General features: G+C 49.9%; 1 protein-coding gene across 5 annotated transcripts in view; it reads right to left on the bottom strand.

Annotated features, from left to right (window-relative positions):
* LOC144694039 (phospholipase D1-like) overlaps nucleotides 1-23445 on the bottom strand; it is a 124982-nt gene that overhangs the window by 38712 nt on the left and 62825 nt on the right. For all 5 annotated transcript variants that reach the window (XM_078564389.1, XM_078564391.1, XM_078564390.1 and 2 more), the window contains 6 exons: nucleotides 13753-13902; nucleotides 13305-13388; nucleotides 10344-10425; nucleotides 9640-9750; nucleotides 6456-6662; nucleotides 4228-4447 (listed from right to left, as the gene is read on the bottom strand). In XM_078564389.1, the coding sequence (XP_078420515.1) occupies nucleotides 4228-4447; nucleotides 6456-6662; nucleotides 9640-9750; nucleotides 10344-10425; nucleotides 13305-13388; nucleotides 13753-13902 (854 nt within the window). The remainder of the gene's footprint in view (nucleotides 1-4227; nucleotides 4448-6455; nucleotides 6663-9639; nucleotides 9751-10343; nucleotides 10426-13304; nucleotides 13389-13752; nucleotides 13903-23445) is intronic.

The raw sequence follows: 23445 nt of genomic DNA, 5'->3' as shown, positions 1-23445 counted from the left end.
CCCCGGCGCAGTACTGAGGGAGTGCTGCACTGTCAGTGGCGTCATCTTTCAGATGAGGCTTAACCTGCTGCCCTGTGCAGAAGGGTCCATGGCCACTGCTTCAAAGAGGGTCAGGGGAGTTCTCAAATGGGACTCAAAAAGAGATTGGGGGAGGTGGGGGGCGGGGAGAGGGTGAGAAAATAGGATTCCCATTGGCTGATACCCAATTTCCTTTATTGCCTGAGCCAGCAATGGGCCCACATCGGTGACGCTGTGAAACCTGACACGGAGGAAAGTTCGATGAATGACCCCCCCCCTTGGCTGTGGGTAACTCCCGGCTCTGGATTTGACATTTTTTTGGCAGGGTAGGGGAGGTAGAACGGGAACTGTGGTCCTCTCCCTCCCGCCCCCTCCGTCTCAAACTGAGTGTCGGAAAAGCCAACCGGCAGCCGCCTGGTAGGAATGAAGCCAATTGGAGGGGCAGGGGTGCATTGGTAGGCGGGTTAGGTGGGGAGGGTCCGTGCCCAATCGGTACTGTAGGCCAAGGCCTCCGTGTGGCAGAGGGATAACCCCATGAATACGAAGTTGGTCACAGCTAGAATTGTACACGCCCCCCCGGTCTCAGAACCAGTCTTTATTCTGTAATGAAGGCTCAGAAAAGATCTTTTTTAAAAAAAACCATTATAGGTCATTCAAACACTGCCCCCTTCCCCAGCAGAACCGGCTGGTGCATTCAACCATGGTCCATTGGGCAGGCCGTTTCTACCACCATGGCGCTGCCTTGATTTAGCTGCCGGAAACAACTCCCAAACTACTCCTCGTCTGACGCCCGATAAATGCAGCAGGCGATGCACAAAATGGGGGCCGGCCGCCGGTTTTAGCGCCCACTCACCCCTGGTCATTTGGGAGATGGGCGTGACGACGTTGTGTTGCCAGGGTGAAGCCATGGCGCTACATTTTTCACCAGCGCAGGTCACGGGGTTTACCCAGTTTGGAGAAATAAAACCCAGACCCGGGGTGCGTGAGAATGAAAAGTAGGGAGCAAACCAGATGCAAATTGCTCTCATTCAGGACTCTCCTGCCCCTCTGCTCAGAAAACAAGCATCTCCGATTGAAACAATGGGGCTCGTTGGCACAGTTTAACATGACGATCGATATTTTTAAGATTCAGCAGAACCAGGATTCTCAGAAGCACCTTTTAAACTTTTACAAAATGCACAGTGAAAGTGTGAAACCCAGAATAGGACGTGCCCGAGGCTTACAAACACCCATTGCATTGTGAATCGAGACCTCGATGACACTTCCACACCTGCTCACTCCATACCCACATACCCCTTGGTATGATCCCGTATCCCATCCATTCGGGGAGGATGGGAAAAGGTCGGAATGGGGAAGAGCTTGGGGCAAGTTCTCAGGGGAAGAGCAGAGGAAGGAAGCGGGACTGGGTAGAATGCTCTTCCAGGGAGCCAGTGCAGGCTCGATGGACCGAATGGCCTCCTTGCGCACTGTAAAGGCTCTGAATGGAGATGAGGGTGTGGGCCTGCTTCACACTCCCCTCTTAAGCTTCAACAATGACACCCACCTCCCCCCCGCACCCCGCACCACCCGCCCCCCCAACCCATTTCGCTTCCCACTCCAGGCATGTGCTTCTGCCCAGGGATGGGGCAGATGCTCAGCGAGTCACATCAATGAGGGTGTGATGGAACCACGACGCCTCACTATCTCATATTCCTGGATCCCCATTTGGTGAAGACACCAAGAGCGACGTTGTCTCCCAATATCAGCAAGGCCGCCCACCTGAAATGTTAACTCTCTTTCCCTCTCCACAGGCGCTGTTTGACCCGCTGAGTTTTTCCGACGTTCCCTGTTTTTATTTCGGATTTCCAGGGTCCGCCGTGTTTTGTTTTCATATGGGGGGGAGTGGGAATAATTGGATAGATCTTTCAAAGAGCTGGCACCTGCACGATGGGCCGAATGGCCTCCTTCTGTGCTGTAAGATTCTATGAGCCTAGTCCTTGCACTCAAACCTCCTCAGCCAGGAGGATCTGAGAGAGAGGTCAGTGTGCTGCCGACACTTCAGGAGTACTGATCCTGTGGCTGCTGCTTTTGGATATTGTTACTGATAAATGCGTTTTCAGTTTGCCTTTGCAAATATTTTTATTGTTGCTTGCTCGTCGAAATGACCAGTTTAAGAGCGATTTCAGCTCAGTCTAACAACGAGTGGAATTGTCCAACTTCACTCGACACACAATTCATCAATGGGACACTCATTCTATCAAGTACTGTGAGGGACGCACAATAAGTGCTTTCTTTTCCACTTGTCCATCTCGTTGTTTGCGCCCAGCATCAGTGTATAAACATGGACATGTCACCCAAAATCACAAGGGCAGGCCACCTCCTCCTGAATCCACTCCTCACTGTTACACTGTTCATGCAAAGGATTGGAGCTCGATTTCGTCTTGAATTGGTCCATTCCCTCTTGGGAGGGTGCAGAGTGTTCTAAGCACCAAGGGGGCTCGAATTGGAATGAGCCAGGTGCTATAGAAATGGAACAATAATAGGGTGCAATTTAACACACTGCAGGAGGAGATACGGTGCAGTGGTAATGTCGGTGGACCAGTAATCTAGAGGCTAATGCTCTGGGGACATGGGTTCAAATCCCAACACGGCCACTAATGGAATTTAAATTCAATTAATAAAATCTGTAATTGCAAGCTAGTCTCAGTAACGGTGACCATGAAACTATCACCAATTGTTGTAAAAAACCCATCTGGTTCATTAATGTCCTTTAGGGAAGGAAATCTGCCGTCCTTATCTGGTCCAGTCTACACGTGACTCCAGACCCACAGCAATGTGGTTGACTCTTAACTGCTCCTCTGAAATGGCCGAGCGAGACACTCAGGGCAAATAGGGAGGTGGCAATAAATTTTGGCCTTACCAGCGACGCCCACATCCCGTGAAATAATAAGAAAAAGGATGACAGGACATAGCTGCGACTTAGAAGGACATTTAAGTCAATCCTTAGGTATATGACCCCTCTGCAGTAGGTAAAACCTTAGCAATTATATGCTACCTCCTTAGTAGACAGTAAGTTGATTGTTGGTAAGCTGATTTATATCTTCTGGCTACATAGCTGTTGTGTGTGTGTGAACGGTGCAATTATATGTTTGCTTTTGCTGTACTAAAGGCAACTGATGTGAGATTTATGTGCGTGTTAGATAAACAATTAATCCTTCAATCTATTTTTTAGCCTGGTTAACTGTAACTTGCAGCTGAGGCATGGCTCCCCCTGTCTCAGGGGGGCAAGGCACAGTCCGGTTTGACAGAGAACCGTCAGTGGGGAAAGCATTTCAGATAGAAGTTGTTGAGGTCACGACCTTGTCCTCATGGCTTTGGCAACCAGAATGCCCTGGATGCATTGCCACTCATGGCCTGTCAGGTATAGGAAATGAGAACAATGGCACTCCCGCTTCCCCTACACTCCCTCAAAACTCCTGTCACAGAGGGTCCTCACACCCAGTGGCAAGATTCATTGTGTCTCGCACATCTTTTCAGGTCAACCAGAAAAGTTCATTCGCTGTCCACGTATTTTGAGGCCTTTCCATCACATGCAGTAATAGGACAGCATGTGCTACAGGACAATCTATACTCTTCCCCCTCTGTACTCTCTCCACCAAACCCTGGCTACCCTTCACCTCCAATACCATCCAGTACTATCCAAAAATAGAGCACCCCCCACCACCACCTTGCACAGCTATTCATCGTTAAATAGCAGCCGGTGAATTGGTTAGTTAGCAGCAGTCATTTGATTTCAGTAAATTTGGTGTGCAGGTGATGTAAGTAAGTCATGCAGTCTAACACTCGTGCATTCTGACAGTCTTTCATGATGCTCACATGTCTGATCAGACCCTCCGAAACCCTGGGGTCTTTACAAGCTACAGAACAAGGGAGGCAGCTGCAGGCAAACACCATCTTCGCCAGGGTCCGCTCCACGTCACACCCCATCCGAACTTGGACACATCTCGGCCGTTCTTTCATTGCCGCTGGGTCCAAGTCCTGGAGCTTCCCAACCAACTGGACTATGGGCTGCAGTGGTTCAAGAAGCCAGGTCACCACCACCACCTACTCAAGGCGAGTTAGGAATGGGCAATAAATGCCAGCCTTGTCAGTGATGCCCACATCCCAAAGAATGGTATAAAAAAAAAGGCAAGCAGCCTCTACCAGACCTCACCCCATCGAAGTACTTACCATGATCTGTGCTGTCGAGGCTACTCACGCTGTCACTGTGCTCCAGGTTCTGCCATTGTAGCTGTTTGACCAGATTCAGAACCGGGAAGGACTTTTTGGACTTGCCGATACCCTTCATCCTGGATGAGTCCACCTCGTCCTCTGCCTCCGCACTCTTTTCCAATGTCACCTTCACTCTGTTCCTCTCAGCTTCCTTATTCTCACCGGGTGTGGTGATTGGCTGCGGAGACAGCGATGAATTCTGTGAGCTCCTAACTGGATTAGACATGGAGGTCTTGAGGGCCAATGTCATTCCAATAAAGAAGGACCCGTGGACACCGGGCATTTTGGTGCCAAGCAGATTTATTCTGTGGGGTGTCCACCCCACACAGTCGGAGCTGATCTCAGGCTCAATCATCTGGCAAATGAAGGCCACAGTCTCGCTTGAGAGGCAGAGCCTCCCTTTGGCATTGCACCTCGGACATATTGAGGGTAGTGGTGTCTTCTGTGACCCCCTTCTGCCTTGGATTTCCTGCTGGCCCTCGTGCCTGCACCTCTCCTCCAACAGGACCCTCCCCTGGAGACTGCATTGGGACACCCAGCCTCCTCTCCCTCCTGCCCCTCTCTTCCTCCTCAGAGGAGGTGCCTCCAGCGGAGACCACAATCCCCATTCCCAGGGTAAGGGAAGGCTGTCTGATACCTGGACGGGTCCACCCTGTCTGAATCCCTGTGGGGGCCTGACAGACAGTAATGAGTCCTGGAAATGCCGAGAATGAAGCCCCGAACAGAGATGAAGCTGCCAAGTACCAATAAGCAACCAGCTGCAAACTATCTCCAAAACTCCTCCCTACTCACACTGGCCATGCTGCTGACCCTTTTCTATCCCGCCCCTGGATGAGGTTTGTGAAAATGTCGGCTGGCCCCCTGCCCATTTTGCCCGTGCGACGAGCAGGAAATCGCACAGGCAGGGAAAATCCACAGCCAATCGGACTGTTACGGGCCTGAAGTGGCCTGTTAATTAATGGTGGGCACCGCTCCGGCACCCGCTCGTACCCAACAAGCAAAATATCGCACGAGTACGTGATGACATCGGGACGCTCACCCGACATCGCGCACTATTTCACTCCTGTTCAGCTCGGGCACGCGCCCACCCCTAGGATGAAAGATTTTTTCCATGGACTCACACACATACACACAGACTCAAACAGAACACACACGTGTACTCTCACACACACACACACAAACTCAAACAGAACACACACGTGTACTCTCTCACACACACACACACACACACACACACACAAACTCAAACAGAACACACACGTGTACTCTCACACACACACACAAACTCAAACAGAACACACACGTGTACTCTCACACACACACACACAAACTCAAACAGAACACACACGTGTACTCTCTCACACACACACACACACACACACACACACAAACTCAAACAGAACACACACGTGTACTCTCACACACACACAAACTCAAACAGAACACACACGTGTACTCTCACACACACACACACACACAAACTCAAACAGAACACACACATGTACTCACACACACACACACACACACACACACAAACTTAAACAGAACACACACATGTACTCACACACACACACACACACACACACACACAAACTTAAACAGAACACACACATGTACTCTCACACACACACACACACACACAAACTCAAACAGAACACACACGTGTACTCACACACACATGTACTCACACACACACACACACAAACTCAAACCGAACACACACATGTACTCACACACACATGTACTCACACACACACATACACAAACTCAAACAGAACACACACATGTACTCACACACACATGTACTCACACACACACATACACAAACTCAAACAGAACACACACATGTACTCACACACACATGTACTCACACACACGCACACAAACTCAAACAGAACACACACATGTACTCACACACACGCACACAAACTCAAACAGAACACACACATGTACTCACAGACACACACACACAAACTCAAACCGAACACACACATGTACTCACACACACTCTCACTCACCCGCACACTCTCACTCACACGCACACTCTCACTCACATGCACACTCTCACTCATCACTGACCAGAGCTGGAGTCCGGGACATTCCTGGACTACATGGCTGGATGCTGAGTAGCCCCGGCCATACCGTCCAGGAATTTGGAAGGAAATACAGATCAGTGCCACCCTTACCGTTTGGTTGTTTGTTGTGACGGATGGCGTGCATACATTCCGTGAGACACTGCCCACGTCGGTCAATCGGTGCTCATGATCATCCCACCTCCCGTATGCCAAGTCAATGCCACCGACGAATGCAACCGATTGGTCAATGACCACTATCTTCTCATGGTGAGCCCACAGGTAGACAGAGGAGGAGACGTGGTCCGGGTGCCTCATCACCTGTGAGAGGAGGAGAACACAGCAACAGAACAACAACAGGTCAGTACACATCCAGCAAACCAGTAACCATTCGCAAGGCCGGTGTGGGAAATAATGGCAACGCTTGGAAAAGCTTCACTGGCAGGAGCGCATTTCAGGATCTTGGTCAAAGCACACGTGGGACTTTGTTCATTTGCAATCCTGATGATCCATTAATAGGGTGAAACTTCCTCAATACTCAAACCTGCCTTCAAATCCATTCATGAAGCTCTGCTCCTGAGGGAGGAGCAGGGGTGAAAACAAAATGATGGGCAGGAGGGAAAATTCAACAACAACAACAACTTTCATTTAGAAAGCACCTTTAACACAACAGGCTATCCCAAGGTGGTTCACAGGAGCAGTTATCAAACAAAATTTTACACTGAGCCACACAAGGAGATATTATGGTAGGTGACTAACAGCTTGGACAAGAAGGTTTTAATGAGTGTCGTAAAGGAGTAACGAGAAGTAGAGAATTGGAGAGGTTTAAGGAGGGAATTCCAGAGTTTCGGGTCCCGGATGCTGCAGAGCTCAGTAGACCTTTCATTTTTATTCTGTAAATTAAGGAGACCTGCATTTTGCAATGTGTTGTGTCATGACAGCAGATCACAGCCCTGAATTACTTACGGGCATGTTGAACTTTTTAAGTAAGACTTGTGTTTTTAAAAAGATCTACAAGCAAAAGCTGGCTGAGTACGTAAAGTAACAACTTTCTGGAAAGTCCCTATGTATATTATACTTGATGAACTAGTGCAGAAAGGCCTTGGAATGTCGCACCTAAAAAAATGTGTCACGGCCTACTTCAGAAAGACACTTGAAAGGGAGGAGATGCAATGCAAAAGACTGAACTTTAATGTCATGTGGTTGTGGAGACAATGGAGACTGATTACCACATCTCAGTCTCTTGCTGAGTTACATCTCAGAATGTGGAAATAGTCTGAGTTGAAAGAGAGCAGATTCTGGACGAAAGACATGTTTGTTTGTTTTTTTTCCCTTCCAGGAATACACAAGTAAATGGGTTAAAAAAGTAGCTGCAAACGTAATCTGTGTGTTCTAGTTCTGGTGTGTTAACGTGTGCTGTGAAGGTCACTGCAGAAGAACAGCAACTAGGCATCCCTGCAGCTTGCAGGTAAAAGTCCCTCTCTGTCTCCATGTGGCTGGAGGCAAGTCAGCAAAACCACAGTCAAAAAGGAAACAGGACAACTCCTTCAGCTAATCTGCAGAACCAAGTCTCTCCAAACCAACTGCTCAACTGCCAAAGTCAGCTCTACTGGAATCACCCAACATATGGCCACAACATTTCGTCACCTACACATCACTGATAAGCCAAAGACTGACATGTATATCCTTTTTAACTTTTATATTTGGACTCAACTTCTCATTCGTGATCTGTGTGTTGCCTTTTTAATATTTTTTCTCGGGTTTTTAGCAACTAATAGACTTACTCTTTCTTTTACTCAAGAGAGCCTGGTTAAATTTGCTCCTTCTAAAACATAAATACATTTGGACTGGGAAAAGGTATCCACAAGGGAAGGGATCCCTTTTAAATTAACCTTGTTGCGACCAACTGAGAGAGTTGAATAAAGAAGGGGAGACAGTTCATTCCTCCTTAACCGGAAACATAACAAAATTGGGGTCCTGTGTGGGATGTTAACAATTTGGGGTGTCTCATCTGGGATCATAACAAATTGGGGGGCTTTGCCCAGGGACCAGTCATAACAATTGTAATTACTTGTATACTGAAATGTAATAATTGTGCAATCAAACACACTTCCAAACCTGCGGCCTCTATCACCTAGAAGGACAAGGGCAGCAGATAGATGGGAACACCACCACCTGCAAGTTCCCCTCCAAGCCACTCACCATCCTGACTTGGAAATATATCGGCCGTTCCTTCACTGGCACTGGATCAAAATCCTGGAACTCCCTCCCTAACAGCACTGTGGGTGTACCTACACCACATGGACTGCAGCGGCTCAAGGAGGCAGCTCACCACCACCTTCTCAAGGGCAACTAGGGATGGGCAATAAATGCTGGTCTGTCTGTCTGTCTGCCTGTCTATCTATCTACCTACCTATCTAATAAGGGCACAGCCACGTATCGTAGAGTAAGGAAAAGGGGGAAGCAGAAGAGGCCAGAAGTGTTAATTCTTCTGGGGTGGGCGGAGGGGGGATACGGGTGATGTCATGAAGGTGGAAGGAGACAGTCACACTCCAAAGGAGGCCAGTTCAATGAATTGCCACAGTACTGCCAGCTCTGTCCAACAACCTTTCAAGCTCAGCTGCCCTTCCAGAATGCAGAGTTATTACATTTCCTTCCAAACCATGTACTGTGGGCACCCCCCCCACCCCCCACCCCCCCCCCCTCCCCCCCCCGGCCCTCATGTTACAACAAGGATACAGAGACCCTGTGGAAGATGTCGAAGAAGAGTTACAAGGGTGAAACCTGAACTGGGAGGTTAGAACTATCAGGAAGGATTGAACAGGCTGAGGTCCTTTTCACTAGAAAAATGAAGAGCAAGGCATGACCCGAGAGAGTCTTTAATATTAGGAAAGGGATCGATCCTATAGACATGGAGGAGATGTTTCCAGGTGGGATGGAGATCAGAACCAGGACCGTCAATAAAAGATAGTCACTAATAAATCCGATAGGGAATTCAGGAGCAAAGAGAGTGGTGAGGATGCGGAATTCGACACCATAGGGAGTTGTTGAGGTGAATAGTATAGGATATATTTCAGGGGAAACTGGATAAACACATGAGAGAAAAAGGAATAGAAGGATATGCTGATGGGGTGAGATAGAGTAGGGTGGGGGGATGGGTGGAGGTTCACGTGGAAATGCCAGCATGGACCAGTTGGGCTGAATGGCCAATTTCCACTCTAGAAATACTCTCTAATACTATGTGTCTTACATTACAAAACCTGTTGAGAGCTACAATTGTGGGTCGAAAGTAACGCACCTTAATGTTGGGGTGAAGACGTTTCAGAGTCTGCTTGCTGTAATCACTGTTGATACCGAGCGCAAGCTCCACCTCTTTGTAGAGGATCACAAAAATCTTCACTCCTTGTTGCTGCCGGGACAAGGAAGGAAGGAAAGAAAATCAATTGAAATCAGCCCTGCTTCAATGATTGCTGAACATCACAATATACACATGGAATCACACAGCATATTGATGTGGATTGAGGGAGGATTATTGGCCAGGCCACCTAGGAGAACTCCTCTGCTCTTCTTCGAAATAGCAGACGCGGGATCATTTGTGTCCACTTGAGGGGACACTTCGGGGCCTCGGTTTAATGTCTCATCAGAAAAGCAGCACCTCTGACAGTGCAGTGCTCCCTCAGCGTGGACACCAAGCCTGTCAGGCTGGATTACGGGCTTCAATCACTGGAGTGGAGCATCAGCACATGACCATTTGACCAAATGGACCTGACTGACACCCAACAGAGAAGGCCATGGCCACAAAATCTTCCCTTCACTATGGGAATTCCCCTGACCCTGGAATGTGGGTTTTGAGGGGCAGGGAGGGGGAAGGGTAAGGGACAGACAGCAATTCTACCCCTCACATGGTCTGTTGCTATGGCGGCAGGCAATGGAGATACATGGGCAGTGCACGTGGACCTGCCCTACAATGCACGCGCACAGACACGGCAGAGAGGAACTCACGGCTTTGCGTTTGAGTACGTAGTCCAGCCTCCAGTGATTCCCTTCCACCACTGGCCTCTTGAGGAAGATTTCTGGACTCAACCTGTGCTCCACCAAGTCAAAGAACAGAAGCGTGTTAAATAGTTACTAAAATATTTTGAAACTAGCATTCGACTTAAGGCCTGGAACTATCCCTGGTATCACACAGTTAATATCTGGACTATTTTCTCAACCATTTTCCCCTCCTGTCCTGATGGTTTAGTATTATTTAAACTCAGGATGTGAACAGCACTAGCAGGGCAAAAGTAACTTCCCTGTCCTTAGAAACTAGTTGAGCCTCTCCTTGTAGCACTAGAATGGATTGCTTCAGTGGGGATTAAGAGTGAACCACATCGGTGTGGGACTGGAGACACATTGGAGAGGGACTGGAACCACATTGGGGAGGGACTGGAGACACATTGGAGAGGGACTGGAACCACATTGGGGAGGGACTGGAGACACATTGGGGAGGGACTGGAGACACATTGGGGAGGGACGGAAACCACATTGGGGAGGGACTGGAACCACATTGGGGAGGGACTGGAACCACATTGGGGGAGGGACTGGAACCACATTGGGGAGGGACTGGAGACACATTGGGGAGGGACTGGAACCACATTGGGGAGAGACTGGAACCACATTGGGGAGGGACTGGAACCACATTGGGGAGGGACTGGAACCACATTGGGGAAGGACTGGAACCACATTGGGGGAGGGACTGGAACCACATTGGGGAGGGACTGGAACCACATTGGGGAGGGACTGGAGACACATTGGGGAGGGACTGGAACCACATTGGGGAGAGACTGGAACCACATTGGGGAGGGACTGGAACCACATTGGGGAAGGACTGGAACCACATTGGGGGAGGGACTGGAACCACATTGGGGAGGGACTGGAACCACATTGGGGAAGGACTGGAACCACATTGGGGGAGGGACTGGAACCACATTGGGGAGGGACTGGAACCACATTGGGGAGGAACTGGAACCACATTGGGGAAGGACTGGAACCACATTGGGGAGGGACTGGAACCACATTGGGGATGGGAGTGGAACCACATTGGGGATGGGACTGGAACCACATTGGGGATGGGACTGGAACCACATTGGGGATGGGACTGGAACCACATTGGGGATGGGAGTGGAACCACATTGGGGAAGGACTGGAACCACATTGGGGATGGGAATGGAACCACATTGGGGATGGGACTGGAACCACATTGGGGATGGGACTGGAACCACATTGGGGATGGGACTGGAACCACATTGGGGATGGGACTGGAACCACATTGGGAATGGGACTGGAACCACATTGGGGATGGGAGTGGAACCACATTGGGGAGGGACTGGAACCACATTGGGGATGGGACTGGAACCACATTGGGGATGGGACTGGAACCACATTGGGGAGGGACTGGAACCACATTGGGGATGGGACTGGAACCACACTGGGGAGGGACTGGAACCACATTGGGGATGGGACTGCAAACACATTGGGGATGGGACTGGAACCACACTGGGGGAGGGACTGGAACCACATTGGGGAGAGACTGGAGACACATTGCGGGAGGGACTGGAACCACATTGGGGAGGGACTGAAGACACATTGCGGGAGGGACTGGAACCACATTGGGGAAGGACTGGAGACACATTGCGGGAGGGACTGGAACCACATTGGGGTTGGACTGGAGATACATTGGGGATGGGACTGGAACCACATTGGGGATGGGACTGGAACCACATTGGGGATGGGACTGGAATCACATTGGAGAAGGGACTAGAACCACATTGGGGAGGGACTGGAACCACATTGGGGAGGGACTGGAACCACATTGGGGTGGGATTCGAGGGTGGTTTTCTTTTGCTGATGGACATGAGCGAGTTGGTTGGGTTTCTGGGATGGCCTGGCTGTTGCCATGGTTATTATTTTCTGTTAGCGCCACCCAACAAATCATCAGCTGAATTTAATTCAACTTCACAACTCCTCAGAGCAGAGAAGGTTAAGGGATTTAAATTTAATAATAATGTTTAAGTCAGTGGGAGCGTAGGGAGAGTAAATGAAGAGAAACTGTTTCCAATACCTGAAGGATCAATAACCAAAGGGCGCAGATCACGAAATGAATGGTTAGGATTTGCAATGCACGGCCTGATACAGGTTCAATAATATCCTTCAGGAGGGTATTGGATAAATGAAGGAGAAAAAAATTAGAAGGAATGGAAGAAGAGTGGAACTAGAAACAGAAAATTCCGGAAAATCTCAGCATGTCTAGCAGCGTCTGTGGAGAGAGAAACAGAGCTCGGATTTTTAAAATATTTGTTCATGGGATTTGTTCCTCGCTGACTGGGCCAGCATTTTCAGTTTTTATTTCAGATTTCCAGTATTTTGCTTTTACTGAAGGGCGGAACACTAACTGGACTGCTCTTCCAAAGAGTCTGCACAGACTCGGACAGACAGGCCAGCTGACATCCTCCTGTGCCGTTCTCTTCCCTGAGTGACTCGCAGCGGCGGAGGTTGGACTCAGGGCCTGCCTTTTCTGGGGGTACTGACCTATGGGATGTCCGCACCCCTGTGGTACCTCACTGTAGGGTCATTTTTCATTGGTGAGTGATGTGACAGATCATTTGACAGCAATGGACATTTTACCTCAACTCTGCCCTGAATAAATACCAACAACAACAACAACTTGCATTCATATAGCACTTTTAACAGAGTAAAACATCCCCAAAGGCATTTCACAGGAGTGTAAGTCAACCACAACTGGACACCATGGAGACATATGAGAAATTCTTAAAGGGTTTGACAGGTAGATGCTGGGAGGCTATTTGCCCCTGGCTGGGGAATGACAGTGAGCCCAAATTAAGGGGGAGAAATGATTGGAAAAGAATCAAAAATTAAACAACAACATCACATCTCAACTGATCAAAGTGATGCTCTACTTACCACCAATCTGTGATGAATATTTCCTCTTTGGCATCTTCCAAAGCATCTGCCAAATCTTCAAAATATCCTTTAGCATTTACGTACCTGTGAATAAAGTGAAGCCGGGGTTAAAGGGCATTCACTTATACAGCATCTCATCATATCTCAGACAGACCTGAAACACATTGAGGTGGGGCGGGTAGCAGAGTGAGTAGGGTTGGTTGGGTGGGGGAGGGAAGGGGTAAGGAGTGGAGGGTAGGGGGGGGGGCGGAGTGGAGTAGTGGGCAGGGAGGAGTGAGAGGGTGAGGGGAGTCCAGGTGGAAAATTGGTTTAACTGCCGAAAATGATCCCCTCCTTTAGGGTTTTTGGGCTCTTGCTGTGCCGATACATTCGTACTCCACACACAGAAACAGGTACAGTTAGGACTCGAGGAATTTAGTTTTCCGTACATTGCGCTCTGATTGGTTACCATTTACACAGCGTGTTTTCATGCACAGCACTGAAGGATTTGAAGCGCTGATCTTCGAGGAAGACTACGGCATGTTTGCGAATAAATTCTTCAATCGCTTGACCCCACCAGCGAGCATGGCGGTAATTGTTGCATTTGATGATCAAAGTCCTGGATTGGGACAGAAAGAACATCATCAAATTTATATTTCAGATTCTGTCAGCATTGTCGCTCTGACAGTGCAGCACTCCCTCAATGCTGACCCTCCGACAGTGCGGCGCTCCGTAAGTACTGACCCTCTGACAGTGCAGCGCTACCTCAATGCTGACCCTCGGACAGTGCAGCACTCCCTCAGTACTGACCCTCTGACAGTGCAGCACTACCTCAATGCTGACCCTCCGACAGTGCGGCGCTCCGTAAGTACTGACCGTCTGACAGTGCAGCGCTACCTCAATGCTGACCCTCTGACAGTGCAGCACTACCTCAGTACTGACCCTCCAACAGTGCGGCGCTCCGTAAGTACTGACCCTCTGACAGTGCAGCACTCCCTCAGTACTAAACCTTCCACAGCGCAGATTTTCCTCAGCACTGACCCTCCAACCGTACAGAACTCCTTCAGCACTCCTTGACAGAAATCTTTGTATCCTCACTGGCTATGGGTGAGGTCCCAGAGGACTGGAGAATGGCCAATGTTGTTCCATTGTTTAAGAAGGGTAGCAGGGATAATCCAGAAAATTACAGGCTGGTGAGCCTTACGTCAGTGGTAGGGAAATTATTGGAGAAGATTCTTCGTGACAGGATTTACTACCATTTGGAAGCAAATGGGCATATTAGTGAGAGGCAGCATGGTTTTGTGAAGGGGAGGTCGTGTCTCACTAACTTGATCGAGTTTTTCGAGGAAGTGACAAAGATGATCAATGATGGAAGGGCAGTGGATGTTATCTACATGGATTTCAGTAAGGCCTTTGACAAGGTCCCTCATGGCAGACTGGTACAGAAGGTAAAGTCGCACGGGATCAGAGGTGATTTGGCAAGATGGATACAAAATTGGCTTGGTCATAGAAGACAGAGGGTAGCAGTGGAAGGGTGCTTTTCTGAATGGAGAGCTGTGACTAGTGGAGTTCCACAGGGATCAGGTGGTGGGACCTTTGCTGTTTGTGGTATACATAAATGATTTAGAGGAAAATGTAACTGGGCTAATTAGTAAGTTTGCAGACGACACTAAGGTTGGAGGAGTTGCAGATAGTGAAGAGTATTGTCAAAGGATACAACGGGATATAGATTGGTTGGAGACTTGGGCGGAGAAATGGCAGATGGAGCTTAATCCGGACAAATGTGAGGTAATGCATTTTGGAAGGTCTAATACAAGCAGGAATTACACAGTAAATGGCAGGACCCTTAAGTGCATCGACGGGCAGATGGATCTGGGTGTACAGGTCCACAGGTCACTGAAAGTGGCAACGCAGGTGGATAAGGTAGTCAGGAAGGCATATGGCATGCTTGCCTTCATTGGCAGGGGTATTGAGTATAAAAGCTGGGAAGTCATGCTGCAGCTGTATAGAACCTTGCTTAGGGCACACTTGGAATATTGCATGCAATTCTGATCGCCACATTACTAGAAGGATATGGAGGCGTTGGAGAGGGTGCGGAGGAGGTTAACCAGGATGCTGCCTGGTATGGAGGTTATTAGTTATGAGGAGAGGTTGGAGAAACTCGGACTGTTCTCACTAGAGCGACGGAGATTGAGGGGCGACTTGATAGAAGTTTACAAAATTATGAGTGGCATAAACAGAGTAGGTAGTCAGAAGCTTTTTCCCAGGGTGAAAGAGTCAATTACTAGGGGGCATAGATTTAAGGTGAGAGGAGAAAACTATAGAGGAGATGTGCGGGGCAAATTTTTTACGCAGAGGGTAGTAAATGTCTGGAATTCGCTGCCAGAGGAGGTGGTGGAAGCAGGTACGATAGTGATGTTTAAGAGGCAGCTTGACAAATACATGAATAGGATGGGAATAGAGGGATATGGCCCCCGGAAGTGCAAAATGTTTTAGTTGACGGGCAATATGATCGGCACAGGCTTGGAGGGCCGAAGGGCCTGTTCCTGTGCTGTACTTTTCTTTGTTCTTTGTTCACTGACCCTCTGACAATGGGAACTCCCTCAGTTCTGACGCTGTGACAGTGCAGCACTCCCTAAGTACTGAAACTCTGACAGTGCAGCACTCCCTCAGTACTGATCCTCAGACATAGCAGCACTCCCTCAGCACTGACCTTCTGATAGTACATTGTTCCCTCAGAGCTGATCCTTCGACAGTGTAGCACTCCCTCAGTACTGACCCTCTGACAGTGCAGCGCTCCCTCAGTACTGACCCTTGGACAGTGCAGCACTCTCTCAGTACTGCCCCTCGGACAGTGCAGCACTCCCTCAGTACTGACCCTCGGACAGTGCGGCACTCCCTCAGTACTGACCCTCTGACAGTGCAGCACTCCCTCAGTACTGACCCTCTGACAGTGCAGCACTCCTTCAGTACTGACCCTCGGACAGTGCAGCACTCCCTCAGTACTGACCCTCTGACAGTGCAGCACTCCCTCAGTACTGACCATCGGACAGTGCAGCACTCCCTCAGTACTGACCCTCGGACAGTGCAGCACTCCCTCAGTACTGACCCTCTGACAGTGCAGCACTCCCTCAGTACTGACCCTTGGACAGTGCAGCACTCCCTCAGTACTGACACTCTGACAGTGCAGCACTCCCACAGTACTGACCCTTGGACAGTGCAGCACTCCCTCAGTGCTGACCCTCGGACAGTGCAGCACTCCCTCAGTACTGACCCTCTGACAGTGCAGCACTCCCTCAATACTGAACCTCTGACAGTGCAGCACTCCCTCAGTACTGACCCTCCGACAGTGCGGCACTCTCTCAGTACTGACCCTCCGACAGTGCGGCACTCCCTCGATACTGACCCTATGACAGCGCAGCACTCCCTCAGTACTGACCCTCCAACAGTGCGGCACTCCCTCAATACTGACCCTCCAACAGTGCAGCACTCCCTCAATACTAACCCTCTGACAGTGCAGCACTGCCTCAGTACTGACCCTCTGACAGTGCAGCACTCCCTCAGTACTGACCCTCTGACAGTGCAGCACTCCCTCAGTACTGACCCTCCGACAGTGCGGCACTCCCTCAGTACTGACCCTCCGACAGTGCGGCACTCCCTCAATACTGACCCTCCGACAGTGCAGCACTCCTTCAGTACTGACCCTCTGACAGTGCAGCACTCCCTCAGTACTGACCCTCGGACAGTGCAGCACTCCCTCAGTACTGACCCTCTGACAGTGCAGCACTCCCTCAGTACTGACCCTCTGAAAGTGCAGCACTCCCTCAGTACTGACCCTCCGACAGTGCGGCACTCCCTCAGTACTGACCCTCCGACAGTGCAGCACTCCCTCAGTACTGACCCTCTGACAGTGCAGCACTCCATCGGCACTGACCCTCTAACAGTGCAGCACTCCCTCGGTACTGACCCTCTGACAGTGCAGCACTCCCTCGGTACTGATCCTCTGACAGTGCAGCACTCCATCGGCACTGACCCTCTGACAGTGCTGCACTCCCTTAGTACTGACCCTCCGACAGTGCAGCACTCCCTCAGTACTGACCCTCCGACAGTGCAGCACTCCCTCAGTACTGACCCTCCAACAGTGCAGCACTCCATCGGCACTGACCCTCTGACAGTGCAGCACTCCCTCAGTACTGACCCTCTGACAGTGCAGCACTCCATCGGCACTGACCCTCCGACAGTGCAGCACTCCATCGGCACTGACCCTCTGACAGTGCAGCACTCCCTCAGTACTGACCCTCTGACAGTGCAGCACTCCCTCAGTACTGACCCTCTGAAAGTGCAGCACTCCATCGGCACTGACCCTCTGACAGTGCAGCACTCCATCGGCACTGACCCTCTGACAGTGCAGCACTCCCTCAGTACTGACCCTCTGACAGTGCAGCACTCCATCGGCTCTGACCCTCTGACAGTGCAGCACTCCCTCAGTACTGACCCTCCGACAGTGCTGCACTCCCTCAGTACTGACCCTCTGACAGTGCAGCACTCCCTCAGTACTGACCCTCCGACAATGCAGCACTCCCTCAGTACTGACCCTCCGACAATGCTGCACTCCAACTGACCCTCTGATAGTGCAGCACTCCATCGGCACTGCATCGAGACTGTCAGCTTGAATTTTGTGCTCAAGTCCTTGAAGTGCGATTTGAACCCTCACCTTCTACCACACGGTCCAGAATCTCACCCCCTGAGCTCCATTAGACTGGAGCTGCTGAAGATAATCACAGGGTCCCTGCAACCGCTTGAACTTCAATCAGCTCACTCCACAAAGTCCAATCTTTTGAACCGTGCGTTAAATTCTATGAACAAAACTCCGCTCGAGTGGTTAATGAGCCAGACTCGATTGTTTGACTTGCTTTCTTTGCACAGTTAACAATCCCCCCAGTGACAACAAAATAAATAATCACATGGTACAAACACTTCCTGGATTTCCTTAAAATGCAACCGACTATCTCCGAGAAATATTTCCTTGTTATTTTCCCATCTATCCAAATCTTTACTAATAACCAGTTGGCGATTAAAGCTGTTCATTTTTCACTTCAATCTGCTATATTGGGTCGTGACAGGATTGTAAATTTACACAATGCTGCCTGATAATTCTCCTTCCTTGCGTCAATATTTGCGACGTGCATCAACAAATTGAGATTGCCGACGGCGCCAGCCCATTATGCCGGACAAAAGCAGTCAGGCTGACACTGGCAAACATCGGCTTTCAGCTGGTTATCCCTAAGGAATGCTCATTGCAAATCCCTCGCAGGCTGATGGGTCCGGAGCTGTGAGATTCCTTGCCCGCTCACTGCAGTAACACTGCCGCTTGTGGCGTAGCTGGGTACAGACTGTCCTCAACTCCACCGTCATTCCATGCGGCTGATAGAGTGGATCGGGTGCGAGTTACAAGAATGATTCCAGCTTGAAGAACCTTAGTTATTCGGAGAGGTGTAAGTGCAGTGCCCGGAATACGCCGCAGTATTCCAGTTGGGGCTTAACCAGCGTTCTGTAAAGGTTTCCAGCACCAACTTGCACTTAGGGGCGGAATGGTCCCAGAATTGCACTGTGCAGCAGCGGGCGTTAAAAACGGCGTTTTAACCGCCGGCCGCAATGGTGGCTATTCGCGCGGTATCGTCCTCTTCCCGCCTCATTAATTATTCAGCCACAGGAAACACGCTGTCTCGCTGGTGGGGGGCCCCTGAATCACTCACCACCCGTTACCTCACCACTTCCTCACTCTGGGTGCCATATCTAAACTGCAGCCATGTGCACACAGTTCTCAATGCTCGCAGCCCAGGACTGCTCCAGTGTAGACATGGCCCTGAAAGCCAAGAAGAGTTCAGTGACCCGTCACTGGACTGCCTTTTGGAGGCTCCACAGTGATGTCCCCAACCCCCGCTCTGGCCGCAGGAGGTCCAGCAATCTCACCACTCCGGCTTGGGAGGCAGTGCCAGTGGCAGGGTGGTCAGTGCCAATGCTGCACAGAAGAGGTTGGCCATCCAGTGCAGATAGAGGATGAATGATCTGACCCGTGCCTCCAGGGTAAGGCAACAACCTGGTCACTCTAAACTCACACACTCACAAGGCCCTCACTCACTCACTGCCAGCTCAAGGGACATCACCACTCACTAACTCTCTCACACACACCCTCACATCTCCGTCTGGCCTCATCTCCTCTGGAGACTGCCTCTTTGCCCTCACCATCTTGAGGCCACTTGCACAGATCAACATGTGCCCCCTCACACACACCCTGAGATACCCTCCTTCCCCAGTACAGCCCTCACCCTACAGCCCCTTCCCTTGCCTGGGGCCTCTTCTCCCCCTTCCCCAAGCAAGCCCTAGCCCTGCAGCCATTGTAAAGTCACCCCATCTGACAGCTGGTCTGGGAGGTAGAGACCTGCCCGTGAGACCCCCCTAACAGTGATGTGGTGCTGCCTGCGCAGCCTGGTGCTGACGACCTGATGAGTGCTGCCCGAAGCAAGAGAGGTGAACAAACCTCGAAGTCCTGAGCGTGGTGCAGCCCACCAGGTGTAGTTGGGAAACACATCGGTGTGCCCGGATCATCCAGCAAGTGGGGTGGCTCCAGCGAGCAGAGCTTAGAATGAGATGCTAAAGCATTGAAATTAGGTCCCAACTTGTGGCGGCAGTGAACATGGCCCCACTATTGCTGGCTGGAGCGGACGGTCACAAACTGGTTTCACGACAGAGTAAAACCGATTTTTCTCGCCATACTGTCCGCTCCTGCCCACCATGATGCCTGATGCCAACGGCAGTGGAAAATGCCACCCTATGTTTTCTTTCATTCATTTATGGAATATGGATACCACTGGCTGGGCCAGCATTTATTGCCCATCCCTAATTGCCCTTCAGAGGGTGATGGTGAGCTGCCTTCTTAGTGGGGGGTAGTTCCAGGATTTTGACCCAGTGACAGTGAAGGAACGGCGATATATTTCCAAGTCAGGATGGTGAGTGGCTTGGAAGGGAACTTCCAGGTGGCGGTGTTCCCATCTATCTGCTGCCCTTGTCCTTCTAGATGGTGGGTTTGGAAGGTGCTGTCTAAGGAGACTTGGTGAATTCCTGCAGTGCATCTTGTAGATGGTACACACTGCTGCTACTGTGCGTCGGTGTTGGAGGGAGTGAATGTTTGTGGATGTGGTGTCAGTTAAGCGGCTGCTTTGTCCTGGATGGTGTCAAGCTTCTTGAGTGTTGTTGGAGCTACACTCATCCAGGCAAGTGGAGAATATTCCATCGCACTTCTGACTTGTGCCTTGTAGATGTGGACTGGCTTTGGGGAATCAGGAGGTGAGTTACTCGTTGCAGGATTCCTAGCCCCTGACCTGCTCTTGTAGCCACCATATTTATGTGGCTAGACCAGTTTAGTTTCTGGTCAATGCTAAACCCCAGGATATTGATAGTGGAGAATTTGGCGATGGTAATGTCATTGAACATCAAGGGGCAATGGTTAGATTCTTTCTCGCTGGGGATTGTCATTGCCTGGCACTTCTGTGGCATGAATGTTACTTGTCACTTGTCAGCCCAAGCCTGGATATTGTCCAGGTCTTGCTGTATTTGGACATGGACTGCTTCAGTATCTGAGGAGTTGTGAATGGTGCTGAATATTGTGCAATCATCAGCGAACATCCCCACTTCTGACCTTCTGATGGAAGGAAGGTCATTGATGAAGCAGCTGAAGATGGTTGGGCCGAGGACACTACCCTGAGGAACTGCTGCAGTGATGTCCTAGAGCTGAGGTGACTGACCTCCAACAACCACAGCCATCTTCCTTTGTGCGAGGTATAAATCCAACCAGCGGAGAGTTTTCCCCCTGATTCCCATTGACTCCGGTTTTGCTAGGGCTCCATGATGCCACACTCGGTCAAATGCTGCCTTAATGCCTGGAGTTCAACTCTTTTGTCCATGTTTTTTTTGCCTTTTGTCCAAGGCTGTAATGAGGTTAGGAGATGAGTGACCCTAACTGAATCCAAACTGAGCATCAGTGAGCAGGTTATTGCTAAGCAAGTGCTGCTGGAAGCACTTGTCGATGACCCTTCCATCACTTTACTGATGATGGAGATTAGACTGATGGGATGGTAATTGGCCAGATTGGATTTGTCCTGCTTTTTTTGTACAGGACATACTTGGGCAATTTTCCACATTTATGGATTGATGCCAGTGTTGTAGCTGTACTGGAACATCTTGACTAGGGGCGCGGCAAGTTCTGGAGCACAAGTCTTCAGTGCTATTGCCGGAATGTTGTAAGGGCCCATAGCCTTTGCATTATCCAGTGTCTTCAGCCATTTCTTGATATCATGTGAAGTGAATCGAATTGACTGAAGACTGGCATCTGTGATGCTGGGGATCTCTGGACGAGGCTGAGATGGATCATCCACTCGGCACTTCCAGCTGAAGTTTGTTGTGAATGCTTCAGCCTTGTCTTTTGCGCTGATGTGTTGGGCTCCCTCATCATCGAGAATGGGGATATTTGTGGAGCCTCCTCCTCTAGTGAGTTGTTTAATTGTCCACCAGAATTGGATGTGGCAGGACTGCAGAGCTTAGATCTGATCCATTGGTTGTGGGATCGCTTAGCTCTGTCTTTGCTGCTTATGCTGTTTGGCACGCAGGTAGTCCTGTGTTGTAGCTTCACCAGGTTGACACCTCATTTTTAGTATGCCCGGTGCAGTCCCTTGCATGCCCTCCTGCACTCTTCATTAAACAACCTTTAACATATTCAAACATCCCAAGAAATTTACAGGAATGTTATCAGACAATATTTGGCAGCAAGCCACATAAAGAGCGATGAGGTGGTGGATGCATTACAGCTCACCCAGCGAGTCCAAGTTGCTGTGGTAACACACATGTTTACATGTATGCTGTAGTCTGGAGTTATGGATAGTGATGGTAGAGGTTCCAATTTTCTTTCCATCACATGGGCAGATCAGGAATCTGTCCTGCTCTGACTGCCTGCCATTGGTGTGCGCTTGAAGAATTTACAGGTTGATGCTCAACCTCTTTGGCCAGGTTATGAACAAACCTTCCTTGGCCATCGAGTCCTGGATTGGGACTTGAACCCGGAGCCTCCGCCTCAGAAGCAGGAACGCTACCCACTGGACCACAAGACCTCCAACAAGATTATCAATCTTTAAATCCAAGGTATTCCGACCAGTGGCCCAAGTTTTGGCGAAAGAGAGAGGTTTTCAGGTTGGAAGTGTTTAGTCATGAGGCTGCAGCCATCTAGAGGTGTGAGGCAGTCTTGATGGGTAGGAATTCATCAAGGCTCCTTTGACAGCACCTTCCAATCCCATGACCACTACCATCTGGAAGGACAGGGCAGTAGGCACATGGGAACACCACCACCTGGAAGTTCCCCTCCAAGTCACTCACCGTCCTGACTTGGAAATATATCGGCCGTTCCTTCACTGTCATTGGGTCAAAATCCTGGAACTCCCTCCCTAACAGCACTGTGGGTGTACCTACACCACATGGACTGCAGCGGTTCAAGAAGGCAGCTCACCACCACCTTCTCAAGGGCAATTAGGAATGGGAAATAAATGCTGGCCCAGCCAGCGATGCCCACATCCCATAAATATATTCGAGAGGCCATAGTTTTAGGCTAAAGGGTGATAGATTTATATCAGGGATGAGGAGGAATTACTTTTCTCAAAGGGTCGTGAATCTGTGGAATCCACCACCTCAGAGTGCAGTGGATGCCGGGACGCTGAATAAATTTAAGGAGATAGACAGGTTTTTAATTAGTAATGGGTTGAAAGGTTATGGGGAGAGTGCGGGAAATTGGAGTTGAGGCTGAAATGAGATCAGCCATGATCGTGTTGAATGGCGGGGCAGGCTCAAGGGGCTGAATGGCCTACTCCTGCTCCTAGTTCTTATGTTTTATTATGTTATGTAAATATATTTTTTGGAAGTGGTCTTTTCCTGCATGTCAATTTTCTTATGTTTATGTATCAACTTGGCCTCATTTCCTGTGAGTGATGAATGGGGAAGAAAAATCAGCAGAACTTCTGCTCTCCACTGATACTGCTGACTATGAGCTAAGGTTAAAATCTTGCTTGGCTTATGTTGCATAAACCACGTAGTCAGTTTAAATTTGAGGAACCAAAGG

The sequence above is a fragment of the Cetorhinus maximus genome, chromosome 19 (assembly GCF_964194155.1).
Source record: "Cetorhinus maximus chromosome 19, sCetMax3.hap1.1, whole genome shotgun sequence".
NCBI lineage: Eukaryota > Metazoa > Chordata > Chondrichthyes > Lamniformes > Cetorhinidae > Cetorhinus > Cetorhinus maximus.
The sequence above is the reverse complement of the archived record's forward strand: the minus strand, read 5'-3'. Positions and strand labels throughout refer to the sequence as shown.